We start from the raw sequence: 18,145 nt of genomic DNA, 5'->3' as shown, positions 1-18,145 counted from the left end.
TTGTTCCATGGGGCTGCTTTTGTAGGCTTATATTTCCATCACAGGTGGTGGAGAAGCATACAGCATGGTTTAGCCATAGAGATTGTGCCAGGGTCATTTTGTAGAAAAATAGGTGGTGGAGCTCATCCGGGGATTGTTATGCAGCTGCACATACTATTCAATGGACAAGGAGGTGGAACTCTCAGAAAGGTTCAGGAGCTGTGCTCCCACTGAATCTGAGGCCTGGATTGCGCCAAATGCTAAAGCTCACCTGACACATTAATGTCATTTCCTGGCCATGCCATAAGTTGCATCATGGCATTAGTATAACACTGCCTGCTCCCCCCATTAGTATAACGCTGCCAGGCCCCCCAGACTGAGTGATACTACTTAGGCAGTTGGGGATGGGGAATTGTGGGAAATCAGGGCAGATGGCAGCATTCTGATGCCCTGACATCACTCCTTGTGCACAACCAAATCAAGTCAGCACATCGCTTGGAGATGCTGGGATCTGCCAGTGTCCCCTAGTGACATGCTGATATCACTTCTGCCACAAAGAGAGTGGTGCCACTGTGTCACTGGTGATTTCATCATGTCACCAGCAAGCTCCCTCTTCCCCATGAGACTAGTTTCTGGGAGGATTTAGAAACCCTAGGATGTCTCTTGGCAGCCCCGTAGCTAAGAGTCACAGGCAGAGGGGGCCATAGGAGGGGGGGCATGGGGGATGAAAGCAAGAAGCTGGAGAGGATGGGGGCAACCCCTCCCCCTCCTCCCTCCAGCGTGATTTAAATTGCATGTAAGGTCTGATTCCCCTTCTACCTTTCCTGGAGCTCAGCCTGCAGTGATCAACTTCCAATTCCGAAGTTCAAAAGAAGGCTGATTTGTATCTCTGTGCTCCGTCCTCATTTCCCTGTTTTCCTGCGCCCTTCCCCAACCAGGAGCAGCAGGGAATGTGCACAGGAGCAGCAGGTTCATACACACTGGCTGGGGGAGACATGTTCTGGCCACTCTCCTTCCTCTCTCCCCACCCCAAAAGGACTCTAGCTGCTCTTGCAGCCTGTGCAATCTAGGGACCTCTCCTCCCACCCACCCAAGAACTGACAGATCAGGCTCATGGCAGTGGGGAAAAGGCAGCACATGGAGCCCCCAGATCTTCATGGTTGGACTAAGGGCTGCTGGGAGCAGGGGGTGGGGAGGGCTGCCCACCTCCCCACCCAACTTTTGGAATCTGCCTGCCTACCCACAACTCTGCTCAGAGTGCTTCAAGAGAGAGCTTGCCAGTGCCGCTACCTGCTTCATGTGCTGAGGCAATTGGGGTGAGGGGTCCTGGGAGGGGGAGCCAAGGCTTGGGGAGGGGACCCATAAAATCTCTGGGCCCATAGGGCGCCTCAGGCCTGTCTCCTGGGGGTCTTTTGAAGCATCTCCTTCTCCACTGTTATGGAGGAAAGCCAAACTGGCTCTTTCCTTTAGGAAAAAGGAAGTGGACACCCAGAAATACATTTACAAATAAGTGCTCTGTTGGGGATCACTGTCATAGACAAATCTATTAAGAATTTTTCCATGCTAGTTCTGTGGTTAAGGTTGGGAAATACTTGGAAATTTGGGGTGTGGAGCCTGAGCAGGGTGGGATTTGAGGAGGGGTGGGGTGATTATTTGGAAGTATAGTGGAGTATAATGCTGTAGAGTCTGCCTTCCAAAGTCACTGTCTTCTCTTTCTCTTTGAGATCAGTTGTAATGCCAGGAGATCTCCAGCCACCACCCGGATGTTGGCAACCTTATTCTGTGGTGGTGACCGTAGTGGCTAAAACAGTCCTTGTATCTGAACTGTGGAGACTTGGGACTGCTGGGCACCATTCTCAGGTTCCCATATGAAAGCGGATGGAATGAGCCATAGCACTCCCCATGCCCTGGTCTTCTTAGCTCTTGCAAATTGTTTAACATGTTTAAAAAATTCTGATCACGACCCCTGCACGCCTCCAGCAGCACTCGGAATCCTGATGCCCGCCACAATGAAATGGTCTTAATTGTGAAGCAGAGTTGTTTTTCTTCCATCAGCGAGACCTTTCTGTTTCAGTGCTCCTTTTTGTCAACACTTTTCAAGCTCAAATAATGGAGAGCACTTGGAGAAAACAGCAGCAGCAATGCTTTTTGTGTATGAATGAGCATCCTTCCTTCCATAAATTAGAGGTTCAAAGTGATTATAATTTCCCATCTCTGACATCTGCAGTAATTCCTTCAACATAAGAAAAGAAAACTAGGTTTGACATTTTCAAGGTTGTCTGTTTTTCAGCACAAAAGAAACCACAAATAAATCAAAAACATCAGCCTCCCCCTTGAACAAATCAGAAAGAGTACAGGCCTGATGCTGAAATAATAAGGGTCTTATTCTGTGGATGTATAGTAATGCCCAAGGGAACAAACCAAAGTATGGCTAAATATATATTGCCTTAGAGTTACCAGCTTTCAGGTGGAACCCAGAGATCTTACAGCTGATCTCCAGATTACAGAGACCAGTTACCCCAAAGAAAATGGCTGCTTTGGAGAATGGATTCTGTGACATAGTACACTGCTGAGGCTCCACCCTCAAATCACTAGGAATTTCCCAACTTGGAGTTGGCCACACTACATTGCCTGCATATATTTTATCCGAGCCTAAGAGAGACACTTCATTACACAGTTCTATTAAAGTTCTACAAGTAAAGATTGATCTTTCATATTAACCATATTTTTCCAATTTTTTAAAGGTGAAAGATGAAATTTTTAATAAGGAAGAAAAGCTGTTTAGAAGTTTAGAAAAGACTGTGAAACTCTGTGTGAAGAATATTTCATTGTCTTCACAGCATCTGGCGGTGAGTGTAACTTATCAGTTCTTCAGCAAGTTCACAAGATACCAGCAAATGTTTGTTCATCCAAGTGAGGAGGAAACTGTTCAGCTGAAACTTGGTCTGAGCTCTTTGGGTGAGATATTTTAAAGTTCTCAACTTCCAAGGAAAAGTGCATAACTTTTGCAGATGGATCCTACACCTGATTATTTGGAAGTAACTGTCAGAGAGGCTTACTCCCAAGACAGTTCACACAGAGCTGCATGCTGTGCCATTTCTCTCAAAAAACCCACAAACATTTAAGATTTTAAGCCAAGTGTGTGTGGTGTGGCAGTTAGCATGTTGGACGAGAGTCTGGGAGGCTTTGTAACTTTGCACAGTGTAGGGTTGACAGCTCCAGGTTGGGGAAATCCTGAGATTTGGAAGTGGTTTTGGGGAATGTGATGTTGTAAAGTCTGCCCTCCAAAGCTGCCATTTCCTCCAGGGGACCATAGTGTGGAGTACACAAAACAGAGAAAAACACTGAGCTAAATCAGACAACTGTGTAATTTTGATAAACCTTTATTGAAAAATTTATACTCATTTTGTTAGTCTATTATATTGTTGTATCTTGATAACATTTATCACAGTAAACAAAACGCACATTTCCCTGTACTTCCCCACATTGTGGACAAATAGCTGTAGAACCATCAGTCGTATACAATTCCTAAATGACTTAGAATGAAAAATCTTTTGTCATATATAGCTAGCAGCTAAATACCAGTAGATAAACTGTAGAATTGAAAGTCCTTATCTTACTGTTGACAACTCAGTCCCAGTACATAAAATATAATCATAGTTTGACTCGACTCAACTGGAATGAGGGTCCTTCAGCATTCAAAAACATTGGCACAATGTTGGTTCATTCCAATTGAAAGTATTTGGATTGGTTTTTGATGTATAATAGTAGGGTCCAGACTGAGTTATCACACATCAAAAAAGCTTGAAACTTTTGAGGAAGACATGCATGAAACGAGCTTCAACCAGGTGCTTGTAGAGTCAAGTCAAGCTACAATTATATTTCATTTACTTTAAATAAAGTTATCAACAATAAGATAAGGGTTTTCAACTCTACAGTTTATCTACTGGTATTTAGCTGCTAGCTGTATGACAAGGATTTTTCATTCTAAGTCCTTAAGGAATTGTATATAACTAATGGTTCTATGACCTGTTTGGTATAGTGGTTAAGTCTGTGGACTCTTATCTGGGAGAACCGGGTTTGATTACCCACTCCTCTACTTGAAGCTGCTGGAATGGCCTTGGGTAAGCCATAGCTCTTGCAGGAAGTAATCTTTGAAATGGCAGCTTCTTTGAGAGCTCTCTCAGCCCCACCCAACTAACAGGGTGTCTGTTGTGGGGGAAGAAGATAAAAGAGATGGTAAGCCACTCTGAGACTCTGATTCAGAGAGAAGGGCAGGGTATAAATCTACAGTCTTCTTCAATTTGTCCACATTGTGGGGGAGCAAAGGAAAATGAGTTTGTTTGATGTGGTTATTTTTTAAATAAATGTTATCAAAAGACAGCGATAGAACAAACTAACTAAATGCATATACTTTTTTCAATTAATTTTTTTTCAATTAAAATTACACAGTGTGATTTAGCATGGTGTTTTTCTCTGTTTTGTGTATTTCTTCTAGGGGAATAGATCTCTGCAGTCTGGAGATCAGATGTAACTCTAAAAGAATTCTGGATCCCGCTTAAAGGTTGGTGGCAGGGGTTGCCAACACAGCTTTGGAGAATTCTTTGAGATTTGGGAGCAGTCCCTGTAGAAGGTAGTCTGTGAAGGAGAATTCAGCAAGGATGTGATGCCATAGAATTCACCCTCTAAAGTGGACATTTCCTCCAGAGGAACTGAGCCTTGTTGTCTGGAGGTCATTTGTAATCCCAGGAGAACTTCAGATCCTACTTGAAGGTTGGTAAATTTATGTAATAATCTTGCTGTTTCACTGGACAGAGTCCTTGAATGAAAGAGCGATGCTCAAGAAAAGCTACAGGTTCATCTATTTGCTCAGAAAGAACACAGGAGCCACCTCTTTGAAGAAGTTAATTGTCACAGTGTTCTTGATGGTTTAGGGGGTTTTCTTTTGAGCAGAATGAACCACAGTGTCCTGAGTCAGGGGGATTTTTGCTCAGGCAAATCCACTTCCTTTTCTGCCTGAAGCTGACTAAGGCAGCCATGAAGTCAGGCACTGGTTGTAACTTTAGTATGATTCCTGGCAAGTAGTTCATTCTTTAAAAAAATAAATAAATAAAAGGCATATGAATTGAAGATCTGATCTATGCACATGCAGCAGAATGAAATTATACAGCCTTAACTCTAGCCTTGTAGTCGCAAGTGGGAACTGGCAAAGCAAAATCCCTGCAGGCATAAAAGAAAAAAAATAATAATGCATCCTGCTGAACAATGAGTTACTTTAAGGGACCTTCATGGGTTGCTATAAAAATGTGATTCTCCATCTGCAAGGTGATATGGAGCAGTCTGTTCTACCATTTCCTTTCCCTGCTTGTGAAGTTGGCTTCTAGCTTGCTTACTGTGGATCTCATTTGTTGACAAACATAGCAGCAAAATGGATAAAAAAAAAGATGTGTAATTGGCAGGGGATATATGACATGCCTAGCAGCTTGGTTCCCTAGGTTAATGCCTTTTCTGAGTATTCTTGCACAAATTAACAGCTATTTTGTAAGGCCTTTCTCATGATTCACTTTCTGAGCCTGACCATTTCATTGCTTTCAGGAGTTGACACACCTAGCTGCTCAGAATGCAACTGATCTTCAGGATATTCTACATGAGAGAGAGGATTCCGACTCTTTGAGCACATTAACGAATGCTGAAAACCCCTATGACAGATTTGTGAGTTCTCTTAGTCTACAGCTTTGCAAGGACAGAGTGTTTGCAGATGCAGTGTATTGCACATGAATAAAGTTCCATGACAAAATCTAGCAAGGACAAAATAATTGCCTTTTTAAAGCACAATTTCCAGGAGTCCAGATTGATTGCATATCAAATGTCCGCTCTTTAGAATTCACAAGGGATAAACACAAGGGCCACCTGACATAAGTTAGTGTTCCAATTACACAATAGGTGGTCTGATACCTTAATGTTTGAAACGAATCAAAATGGTTTCCTAGAGTTTTCATAGGGGCAGCCCTGTTAGTCTGTTGTAGCAAAATAATACAAGGAGTCTTGTAGTACCTTAAAACTAACAGAACTGTATTCCAGCATAAGCATTCATAGACTAGATCCCACTTCTTCAAGGAATCAGTAGGCTTTGGTTCATGAAAGCTATGTTGGAATAAAAATGTTACTCTTTATGGTGCCTTTATGGTCCTGTCTATTTCCATAGTAGTTAACATATAACTTTACCCAAATGCAACTGCTGTTTACTGCAGGAACCTCTTTGTTTCTCAGTAGTTTTAACTTATTCAGCACAAGCTACACAGAAGTCTAGTGTGAAGTGTGTTAGATCAGTGCTCCTTTCTATGGTTCTTATGAAACAAGCTAGTTATATCTTTATTTCTTCATGCCTATGATTTGAGTTCAGGAAGAATTGTTAGTTTTAACGAATAAGTGTTTGATGAGGTGTCTTCACCATTTGTTTCTTTTTTTTTCCTGGTGGACACCTATCAAGGCAAGTGAGCTAGACAAAATGGTTTTGACTCCACTGTTACTGTTGCAAGTCCTGTTTCCAGGACCTCAGAAGCTAATTGAAAAACGTTATGATAAACTGCTGGACTATCATGGCTACCACCAAAAGGCTGCAGGGGATGAGATGGATCTGGCCAGAAAAGAGTATGAAGCTCTCAATGCTCAGCTGGTGGAGGAGCTTCAGAGGTTCAATGAGGCAGCTAAGAAAATTGTGACAAATTGCCTGTGCAGCTTCATCATTCTCCTGAGAGATCTGATGTCATCAGCCTTGCAAGCCTGTTCCACTGGAGAATCTCCTGAGCATGTAAGTAGACTCTTGCTGCATCTGTACAGAGATAATTTATTAACAATAAGCACCTAATATCTTAGAGATATTCAAGAGCTTTAAAAAGACAGACCCTTGTCCATGGGCATACAGTCTTTTCTTGCAAACTTTTTGATAATTGCATTCAATAATAATAATAATAATAATAATATTTTATTTTTATATCCCGCCCTCCCCGCCAGGCGGGCTCAGGGCGGCTAACAGACAATATATTTAACTTTGATTTAACCAGTGCTTTTTTTGTAGCAGGAACTCCTTTGCATATTAGGCCATACCCCTCTTATGTAGCCACTCCTCCAAGAGTTTAGAGGGCCTACTGAAAGCTCTTAGAGGATTGGCTACATCAGGGGTGTGTGGTCTAATATGCAAAGGAGTTCCTCCTACAAAAAAGCCCTGGATTAAACCATCATGTTACAACAGGCTGCATCAGGCAGTGCATTCCTCAAAGTTTTTCCTGCCCTACTTTCTACCAGAAGTGCTTTCCACCAAAAATGAACACAGTTGTGTTCATACACAAACTATGAAGTGCTTACGCCTGAACAGTGCAATCAGAATTCCTTATAGATAGTCTGATAGGTGGGCAACATTCTGCTCTTAGCCCCTGGGCTTCTGCTGCTGGGTGGAGCAATGGGAAGCAAATTGAGGGAATGATATCCTAGAAATGTCTATGCATGATATTCTAGAAATGTCTAAACTCTGTGGTAATAACAGTAGATATCGGGGAAATTCCCAGAGCATTGCTCAACAGCATGACATCACTTCTCAGTATGTACCTGGAAGCAGAGCTGTTGGAGGGTAGTTTCTAGAGTTTTCAGTTCTCTGAAACTCCCTGAGATTGCCAGCCAAAAGCCAGCATCTCTGTCTCTTTCTCTCTCTGATTAATCCAGTCCTTGGTTCTATATCAGTTCATACCTCCTATTGTCCTCTGTTTCTTAAGCATCTTTCTGCCTAGGTCTTATATATCTAGTTTTCATGATTAAATTTTCTCAGTACTTATGAAAGTCGTGCTCTTTCAAATATAGGGCTGTTTGAATACTGTGCCTCTCCACCAGAAGACTAGTCTTGCTAATTTATTCCACAAAGAACTCAAATGCAAACATCTCATTAATCCTGGACTACATTAATGCTGCGATCCTATGTATTCCTGTCCCAGTGAACTCAGTTAAACATCCATAGCAGTAGGCCACAGGAGTTATTACATTTCATGTACCTGGTGGCTGTCCCAGGAAATGATTCCACTCCCAGCTTGTTCCTTCTTTCCTGTACTTCAGCTTTTCTGGTGTGCTTACAGTGCTCTCTAGTGGCATTAATTTTATACTTTCTCAACCAGGTTTTGGGCCACCTGGCTGGATGTTTTTCTTCTTCCTTTGACTCAGCACTGTTGCTAGGTAATAAGCAATTTTCAGAGTGCATATATTAAAATGAATTAATATATGCAACTGAACAATGGATTTTCCCCCGCCTCTACTTTAAGAATGGTAAGGAGCTTAGCTCTTGTTTTATGCACAGTGTAGGTTGAAAAACGAGAAGAGACAACAACAAAAGAAACATGGCAACCAAAGAGGAGATACAGAAAATCACATTCCGCCTCCCCAAATATATAAGAATTCTGGTAGCATGCAAGAATCTAGGGATGACAACTGCTTTTCTTCAGAAGGTCTCCTTCACAATTAACAGCAGGTGCAGCCTTCCCCAGCACAGAGAAGAAACAACAAGAATGGCTCTTCCTGCTTAGTTTCTACCTATTGTGCAGCTCTATAAGGGAAACTATGGAGCCCCATGGCACAGAGTGGTAAAGCTGCAGTACTGCAGTCCGAGCTCTCTGCTCACAACCTGAGTTTGATCCCGGCGGAAGCTGGGTTCAGGTAGCTGGCTCAAGGTTGACTCAGCCTTCCATCCTTCCAAGGTTGGTAAAATGAGTACCCAGCTTGCTGGGGGGGGGGGAAGTGTAGATGACTGGGGAAGGCAATGGCAAACCACCCCGTAAAAAAGTCTGCCGTGAATATGTTGTGATGCAACATCACCCCAGAGTCGGAAACGTCTGATGCTTGCACAGGGGACTTCCTTTACCTTTATAAGGAAAACAGGTGGCAGTGCCTTTTTATAGTCTGCCCAATTTGCTATCAGAAGTAATGCAGTAATTTAAAATTATTTTTTTGTTGATCTTTGTAAGTAGTTTCTGTTTAGTACCCTTCTTCCTTCAGAAGCCATAATAATAATAATAATAATAATAATAATAATAATAATAATAATAATAATAGCTTTTATTTCTATCCCGCCCTCCCCGCCTAGGCGGCTCAGGGCGGCTAACAACAGCTCATACGTTAACATAAATAATAAAATAATAAATAATAATGATTCATCCTTATGGATTTTTCCCCTTGGAGGTGGGATTGGTTAGCATGAGGAACAGTGACTGACCCAAGGTCACCCAGCAAGCTTCCTAGCAAGGTGGGGCAATTGAACCTGGCTCTCCAAGATGTAGTGGCTATTGTACCCCACTGGCTCTCCCATTTCTGAGTGTACATCATTTCTAACCTGTTGTGTATTTTCAGCTCTCTTGTCAAGATATCATTGAAGTTCAGCATCAAGTGCTGGAAGAGGTGCACAATCTGAATTTTGTTAAAGAAAGTAACAGCACAACTTTTCTTGAGAGGAAGCTGAGCTTTGAAAAGAAGAAACTCATATCTCCACAGGTTTGCATTGTGTCCTTGACTGTGAGAAACTGACATAAGGAAATGTCTTTTTTTCTTCTTGTAAATGAGTTGGTTATAGGCTGATGTGAAATCCAGAAGAAGCTGAACATTCTTAATGTAACCATCCTATGTGTGCTTAGTAAGTTGTTTTGAGTTAAAGCGCTCGGGGCTTTTTAGCTTGGAGAAATGATGACTGAGGGGTGACATGAAAAAGGTTTACAAGATTATGCATGGGATAGAGAAGGTAGAGAAAGAACCGTTCTGCATTTCTCACAATGCAAGAACTCATGGGCACTGAACGAAATTGCTGAGCAGTTGGGTTAGAACAGATAAAAGGAAGTACTTCTTTACCTTAAGAGTGATTAACATGTGAAATTCACTGCCACAGGAGATGGTGGCAGCTACATGCATAGATAGCTTCAAGAGGAGATTGGATAAATATATGGAGCAGAGATCCATCAGTGGCTATTAGCCACTCTGTCTAGGGCACATGATGCTCTGTATTCTTGGTGCTTGGGGAGGGGCAACAGTGGAAGTGTCCTGGCCCCACTGGTGGACCTCCTGAGGGCATCTGTTTTTTTTGGCCACTGTGTGACAGTGTTGGACTGGATGGGCCATCCACCTGATACAACATGGCTTCTCTTATGTTCTTATTTCTACATGTCTGATGGCCACTTTCTTAACTCTCTCTGTCCAGTTGGCTGTTGTTTGTTTTGAATATATCTGTGTAACAGTCCCACTCAGAAAACTGGCATACGATCTTCAAGTAGAGCCTGCAGTTTGAACCTATTAAAGGATGCCCTTTTGGTTAACAAATCAGATTTTATATTTTTCAGATATTCATTAGAGCATATGTTGTCAATGCTGTTGATCAGTTGGGCTATTATCATTAGCTTCTAGCCAGTCACCAAATGATCCTAAGCATTTAACTATAAAGTTATAGGCATTGCCTTCAGAGTAGAAATGCAGCTTTGTATAGATGACATTTTGGGACTCTTTAGCTTGGAGAAACGTCGACTGCGGGGTGACATGATAGAGGTTTACAAGATAATGCATGGGATGGAGAAAGTAGAGAAAGAAGTACTTTTCTCCCTTTCTCACAATACAAGAACTCGTGGGCATTCGATGAAATTGCTGAGCAGACAGGTTAAAACGGATAAAAGGAAGTGCTTCTTCACCCAAAGGGTGATTAAGATGTGGAATTCACTGCCACAGGAGGTGGTGGCGGCCACAAGCATAGCCACCTTCAAGAGGGGTTTAGATAAAAATATGGAGCAGAGGTCCATCAGTGGCTATTAGCCACAGTGTGTGTGTATATATAAAAATTTTTGCCACTGTGTGACACAGAGTGTTGGACTGGATGGGCCATTGGCCTGATCCAACATGGCTTCTCTTATGTTCTTATGTTCATACTATGTGACTCCTGATCCTATATGTGTTTGCTTGGAAGTAACTGACCCGGTTTTCAGAGAGGTTTATTTCCAAGAAATGTACACAGGGCCACAACCCTAAAGCCCAGAGAAAACAAGCTGCATCTTGTGCCTTTTTCTCTAAAATGACAATTCATTCCATATCCCTTGTCTGTGTCCTTGTCAGAAGCATTCTTTCAAATTGTGAATACGCAGTCTGCAGATATATTTCCTACGTATGTACATTTAGCTATTCCTGGTCCAAAAATATATCAGAAACACACCTTATCAGTATTTCCCTAACATATTCAGTTATCCCAAATATACCAGAATTTTCTGGGATACAAAAATAAAAAAGGTGGGGGTCTCAAAAATCCCAGAAATATTCAGGATTCACTGGAAATATAAGGAGCTGGTGTTATTCCCCCCCCCCCCCTTGTATCTCTTGCAATCCCCTTCCTAAGTACAACAACTTGGTATCAGCTTGCCAGGCTGCTTTAGGTGAGATTCTATCCATTTCAAGTGTGTTTGGTGTTTTTTAAAAGTTTGCTGGAGTTGTGTTGTGTTGTGTCAGATTTTTTGGGGGGAGGGGGGGTGAATTCTCATGTGTTACATTGAGATTCTTGCATTTTACCTAGTTCAAGATTCTCATAGTTTCAGATTTCCAGGTTTTACATTGTTTACACTTAGGAAGGGTATTGCAAGCTATTTCTATGTGGGGAGAGTCTCAGGTTTTACATTTCCCCACAGGGTCCCCCCCCCCTCCAAAAGAAACAATGGAGAACAGCTGAGGGTACCTTGTTCATCGGCCCATAAAATTTGACCCCTTGGTCTAATTCAGCTGGACTTCGGGGGTTATTTAAAGGACAGGCACCAGCAGCTCCCCTGCAATTTTGGTTCTAATAGCTTTAAAAACACCCCCCAGCCCCCTGAAAAGATTTCCCAAATGCAATAATGGAGATGAAAAATATCAGAAACTTGGATCCAAATATTATGCTCAAGACTGCATTCTTTCAAGAGAAATCCGTTCAGACTGGAGGAACAAAGGAGCTCCATACAATAACTGGGCTAGTACTTTTATGGAAAATAGCTTAATAGCACCTTCTATGTTACCACCTCTTTTGGACCAATAACATTTCTGTATGGCACCAGCACTTTTCTGTGCATTTGTGATCAGGTAATCAACATGTCCTTTCATATGTCCAGATGACTGGAACATGACACTCAGATAACTATAAGAGTGAATCTGTTCTATGTGTATTTGGAACCCAGGGGAAAAAAGAATATCAATATTTTTCAGCTCCAATATATCCTGATCCCCCCCCCCCAATTTTTTTTTTCTGCACACCACTTATATTTCTCACTAAACTTCTGTGTTGCACCTATGAATTTTCCCCCATGCAAAAAAAAAAATGACAAGGTGCCTTTAATTATCTTTCATATAGCATGTGATTTAAAACCCAGATTTAGATGTGTTTGGAGTGCAACGTAGCATTGAGAAGCCCCAGCAACTTTCCTTGTCCCATATCTGTAACTTGTCATTCTCTATATAATCCAAGGATTACAGGTTTTTCAGCTCTGGCCGTGTGATGGGTTTGCGAGGAGGTATAGTTGCATGTTCTGTCATTTTTCAAGATGACTTCAAAATACTTCCCGTTAATTGACATTGGGATGATAACTGCATTAAGATTGGGGAAGCAGGCAAATTTCCTGTGCATGACTATTCATAGGAGATTAAATTTTCCAGCCTTCAAAGTAAAATAGGCAAGTGGAAGTACATCAGCCCACCTGCTGCGCACACAGCTCTGTACTTAAGTGCCTATTTAAAGTATCTGCCATGCCTGTGTGTACAGTGGCATAGCAGCACTATCAGATAGCTCTGATAATATGCCTCGCAACAGACTTGCAGAAAGAGGTATTCCTATGCAAAAAATCTTTATATGAGCATTTCTTGTTGGAGCAGTGAGTTCCAGTGACTCCACAATACCTCTTTGATGAAAAAAAGAACCATTGTGGGAACAGTTAACCACCTGGAGTATATAAGCAGAATAAGTCAGGAATATGGAATCATACCTAAGAGACCATTTAGTCACGAGCCCTGTACATAGAGAACCAATGCTCACTGCGGATGGGCACGAACTAACTCACGAACCAAAGTTCATGATGAATTTTGGATGGTTCATGCTTCACAAAGTCAAGTTCATGGCATGTCACCCTGCACAAACTTTCCACAAATTTTCAAGCTGTTCATGCCAGCTCATCAGCAGAGATATTCTTAGACAGACTGTCTCTGCTCAGTCAAAGTGTTTACAGAACTTCAAAAAGAATAGCTTGGATAGCATGCAGAGGAGCATCTGGAGGACGTCCCCTGTGACTTTGATGCCTATAGCTTGCACAGGATCAGTTCTATACACTCAGTAGCTGGGTAGTCATTTCCCCAGAAAACATTTTCCTGGGGGCATCTTCTTTTGGGGGGCTGTAATTCAGACTCCCCAAATCCAACCCTCAACAACCTTGTAGAGCAGGTAGAGGAGGGTCAGCCAGAGATCCCTTGTGAGTTTGGTGTCTCTAGCATGTTGGAAGACCATTCTACTGCCTCATGAATCAAAGCAGTTTGTGAGGCAGCTAAAAATTCATAAGGGCCTGTGATTAGCAAATGGGGCATGCCATGAACCAAATCGAATTTTCCCAGTTCACGTCCAGACCTAATACTCATGTAGAGGGAGCAGGAATGAGCTCCTGTCCAAGGTTGTCCAGCACCATTATGTGCATGGCTTGAATGCACATGAGCTTTGACCCAAACAGAGGCACAGTGCTTACTCATGTGCAAGCTTGTATGCTCATAGGCCCTTTGACCACATTTTGGAGGACATAGGAAGAGGCAGAGTTGGCACATTTCTGTTCTTCCTCTACATATGTTGGCTCTGTATACAGCACTGAGTTTTGACTATGCATGAGGATATTAAATACATTGAGGTTGAGTGATCAGTTAATGCACCTCTATGTTTTTTTTTAAAAAAAGTAGAAACCCAGTGCAGCAAAGACCTGGGATGGACTTTCTAATATGTTCATCTTTTTAATGTGCATGGCATTTTTACATGCATTTTTACATAGAATTGTATCTCACCCTTCCCCAGATGCTTGCAGCCTAGAGTGGTACAGTCACACCTCACTACTAAATCTCTGCCTCATTCTCTTATCGGCCTGCATCAGGCTTTAGATTTTGGCATAGAAAATACAAGTTCATATTCATCTCCAGCTCTGAATAATAGTGACTTGCCTTATGGAGGAGGCTGGAGGAGATATGGATTGTGAATGCTTCATGCTGTAGAGTATCTATAGAAAGTAAATATACCAATGGCAGCATGCCTGAAGAAGTTCTGGCTCTAACAACTAATTTTTTGTTTTACTGTTCCTTTTTCAGATTGAATCTCCACGTCAGACCGAAAGCTACAGGTCAATCATCTTGTCTACATACAATTTGGATTTGGTGTACCAAGCCAAGCGCAAATGCAATGCCACTCAGGAGCATGATATTGATCTATATGAAGGAGAAGTGGTGGCTGTTGTGGAGCAAAAGGATCCTTTTGGAAGCACAAGTAGATGGCTTGTTGACGCTGGAAGTAAGTCCCCTTGCGCAGTTCACTACAGGAATACAGATCTCCCAGTGAGTGTGTGTGGACTCAAAACTGGGAATGCAGACCAAAATTAGCAGGCAGATCAGCTCCCCAAAGAATGTTCCATTGCATAAAATCTCTCACCACAGCCAAACAAATTAATATCATATTGGCATAGAAGTTCCAAACAGTTCCAAATGATGCTTGACTGTGAATGTTTGTATACAGACCCTGACCTGGATGGCTCAGGATAGTTTGATCATGTCAGATCATGGAAGCTAAAGCAGGGTTGGCCCTGGTTAGGATTTGGATGAGAGACCACCCAAGAATTCAGTGGTCACTACAGGGAATGATAAAAACTACTTCTGAATGTCTCTTGCCTTGAAAATCCTGTGGGGTTGTCATAAGTCAGATGCAACTTGATGGCACTTTCCACCACCAGCTTAATTCAGTGTGTATGAAATCACTGGAAAGATGTTTGTGTGTAATGTGATGCCCTGATCAGAAATCTGGAGAAGCCAAATAGTCTCCTTATCATTTTGCAAGATAGATGGATGATGGAATAACACAAGGTATACACATGTGGTTGTGTTTTTATTTTCTATGAGTTTTCCCTCTGCATATTGCAGCTGTTGGGATTGCAGTCTAAAGCAACAGACCAACGCAGGGAGACAATCTGTTTTTATTATTTTTATTTTGTATGCCACCTCAGGCAGATTCTTAGAGAGACAGCACAAGCATCTAAATAAATCAACTTATTAATTCTGTGAAAAACTACTGCTGAGAAAATGGACATCATTAGGCGTAACCAAAGAGAACAATCTATGCAGAAAAGAAACCCATGTTTAAAGAATGGTGAAAGCTCAGAACTTACAGGGGAGAAAGTCTTTGGAATATCTACTGGCTAGGAAAACCATCCTTTTTTTGACTCTGTACATCTCCTTGCCATGAATCTCAGTTTAAATCGCTTTACTGCAATGTATTACCTGCCATTATTTCATTAAACTATTTTTTCTAATATTTTGTTTTATAACCACACCCTTTCCCATATTCCATTAGCTGTAGATTCAGTAAAGTTCCCAGAATAGGAGTGCTATTTGCTCATGGACTCCACACTTCTCTTACCAGTTTTTCAGTCTGCCTGATTCACTTCATGCTGTCATCATGATGTTCCCTGGAACTGGCCGGCTATTGGGCTCTCCGGGCTATTCTAGAAGACAGGCACTGTGAACTGGCACAGCAATCATGATGTCTTTCTTAGCCACTCTGTTTGGTTCATCTCACAAAAAGAATTCTGCCTTCCTTCTTTGAGAGGGGCTCAGTAGTGGAACACATGCTTTGCAGGCTCAAAATTTTAGGTACAAGCCATGGCAATATCAATGAAAAGGAAGTTACCAGTGCTGGAAAAGATCAATTTGTTCCTGAGACCCCCCTCAAAACTGCTGCCTGTTAGAACAGATGAAACTGAGCTAGATGTACCAAATCTATGACTTCATAAAGGCAGCTTCATATGCTTCTATAAGTACCAATTTGCTGCTGTTGAACCGAAAAGGTTCTGGTGTGACCAACCATACAGAGTTATTCCCCTCTATCCCCATTGGAGTCACTCTGCATGAGATTGCTCTGTAAGTTTCTTAGGTAACAAAATAATTTGGTAATTTGCACTGCATTTCTGGGTGACAGAAGTTTGGCATTTAACTTGCAGTAAACAAAGACTCCTGCTTTTATCAAGTGACTGTATAATAATTCTTCAACAATTATTCTGAGCTTTCCCCCCCTCCCCTATCTAGTTTCAAAAGGATATGTTTATTCCTCCTTCTTGAAACCCTACAATCCAGCAAAGGCGCAAAAGGATGCTGGGGAAGCCGGTTTTTGTGATGGTGACTTTGATAACATCAGCCTCTTTGTCTCTTCCCGGCAAATGGAGAATGGCTGCACCAAAACTGCAGGACATAAGAGAAGTGACAGCGGCTCTTCCTGTAATAGCCTATGTGAAAAGCCTGTAGTTAATGGAACAAAGACTGATAGTATCTACGAAGTGGATGACCAACATGTAAGAATGTTTATCTTTCTTGTTTGAGGTAAAATTGGCCCACTTTAGAATTCACAGTGACAGGGCCCAAAATTAGAATACTTATTAAGAATACACAGTTCAGAAAAGTGGTACTTCTGTGCTGATCAGACTCTGTATAAGACGCTCTTAATATATTGGATCCATCCAATACAAACTTTCTGAGGACCACACAAAGATCTCTGGTCTTGCCAGCTTTCCCCTCTCTCTAGCAGATATTTCTGCTACTGGGAAATTTTATTCCTAGGGTCACAGGACATGTAGATTTGAGTCACATGAGTTGGGAGTCTGCAGTGGAGAGAGAAAAGTGGCAAGTCATCACCTTCTTTCTGTTCTGTCAGCAGTGCTCTGCTCATGGAAGAGACAGGAAGGAGAGACTTCACCCTCTTCCTGCATCTTTTCCCACTCCTCTTGATGATTACTTTCTTCTGCTAATATATTTCTTCCACCCATGGGCTTCATAGGTTGAGATTTTCCACATCTGCCGCATTGATAGAGCCAGGCTGGTAGCTGTGTTGGTCTGAAGCAATAGAACAAAGTTGGAATCCATTGGACTACTGGACTCCACAAGTGCCATATTCTCTTGTGGATGACAGACTCACTAAATCATTCTGTTGTTCTGCCTGAAATATACAAACTCTCTCTCTCAAACATTTGGGTAGTTCAGGCTTGTTGAAAAAAAAACACTCATGTCTGGAACTTCTGGATTTGAAATTTCAGGGTCTGAGGTCAATAGTAACATAGTAGCAGCATATTAACATATAAGAGTGTATCGTTTGTCAGCCAGCATGCATTCTCTACATTGTTAATCTGATCTAGGAAATTGCCAAAGGGTATGAAAGAGCCTATCAACGGGCTAAGTTCGTTGTACTCTGATCAGTTTCACTGGATTGTTCTTGGGGAATATTCTGTATTTGAAATTAGAGATGTCTCATTTAGCCACATAGTGAAGTGACTAAGGCAGAAAAATATACTTTCTACTGTTCTCCTTCTGCTTCTCCCACAGACTTTTTATGCAGTTCATGCATTTCAAGCCAGGAGTCACCAGGAACTCAGCCTTCAGGAGTATCAGCGGGTTCGGATCCTTCGGTTTTCTGATCTGAGTGGCAATAAGGAGTGGTGGCTAGCTGAAGCAAAAGGACAAAGGGGATATGTGCCAGCTAGTTACCTTGGGAAGATGACATATGCATAATGAACCACATCATAAAAACATAAGAACATAAGAGAAGCCATGTTGGATCAGGCCAACGGCCCATCCAGTCCAACACTCTGTGTCACACAGTGGCAAAAAATTTTATATACACACATACACTGTGGCTAATAGCCATTGATGCACCTCTGCTCCATATTTTTATCTAAACCCCTCTTGAAGGTGGCTATACTTGTGGCCGCCACCACCTCCTGTGGCAGTGAATTCCACATGTTAATCACCCTTTGGGTGAAGAAGTACTTCCTTTTATCTGTTTTAACCTGTCTGCTCAGCAATTTCATCGAATGCCCACGAGTTCTTGTATTGTGAGAAAGGGAGAAAAGTACTTCTT

General features: G+C 41.9%; 1 protein-coding gene across 1 annotated transcript in view; it reads left to right on the top strand.

Moving 5' to 3' along the window:
* ARHGEF38 (Rho guanine nucleotide exchange factor 38) overlaps positions 1-17,817 on the top strand; it is a 67,595-nt gene extending 49,778 nt beyond the window's left edge. Inside the window, exons 7-13 of the mRNA XM_060247384.1 lie at positions 2,724-2,828; positions 5,575-5,691; positions 6,470-6,790; positions 9,367-9,507; positions 14,341-14,539; positions 16,324-16,586; positions 17,611-17,817. Of these exons, the coding sequence (XP_060103367.1) occupies positions 2,724-2,828; positions 5,575-5,691; positions 6,470-6,790; positions 9,367-9,507; positions 14,341-14,539; positions 16,324-16,586; positions 17,611-17,796 (1,332 nt within the window). The 3' untranslated portion in view covers positions 17,797-17,817. The remainder of the gene's footprint in view (positions 1-2,723; positions 2,829-5,574; positions 5,692-6,469; positions 6,791-9,366; positions 9,508-14,340; positions 14,540-16,323; positions 16,587-17,610) is intronic.
* The last annotated feature ends 328 nt before the right edge of the window (positions 17,818-18,145 follow it).

Source organism: Heteronotia binoei, chromosome 9 (assembly GCF_032191835.1).
Source record: "Heteronotia binoei isolate CCM8104 ecotype False Entrance Well chromosome 9, APGP_CSIRO_Hbin_v1, whole genome shotgun sequence".
Lineage (NCBI taxonomy): Eukaryota > Metazoa > Chordata > Lepidosauria > Squamata > Gekkonidae > Heteronotia > Heteronotia binoei.
The sequence above is the reverse complement of the archived record's forward strand: the minus strand, read 5'-3'. Positions and strand labels throughout refer to the sequence as shown.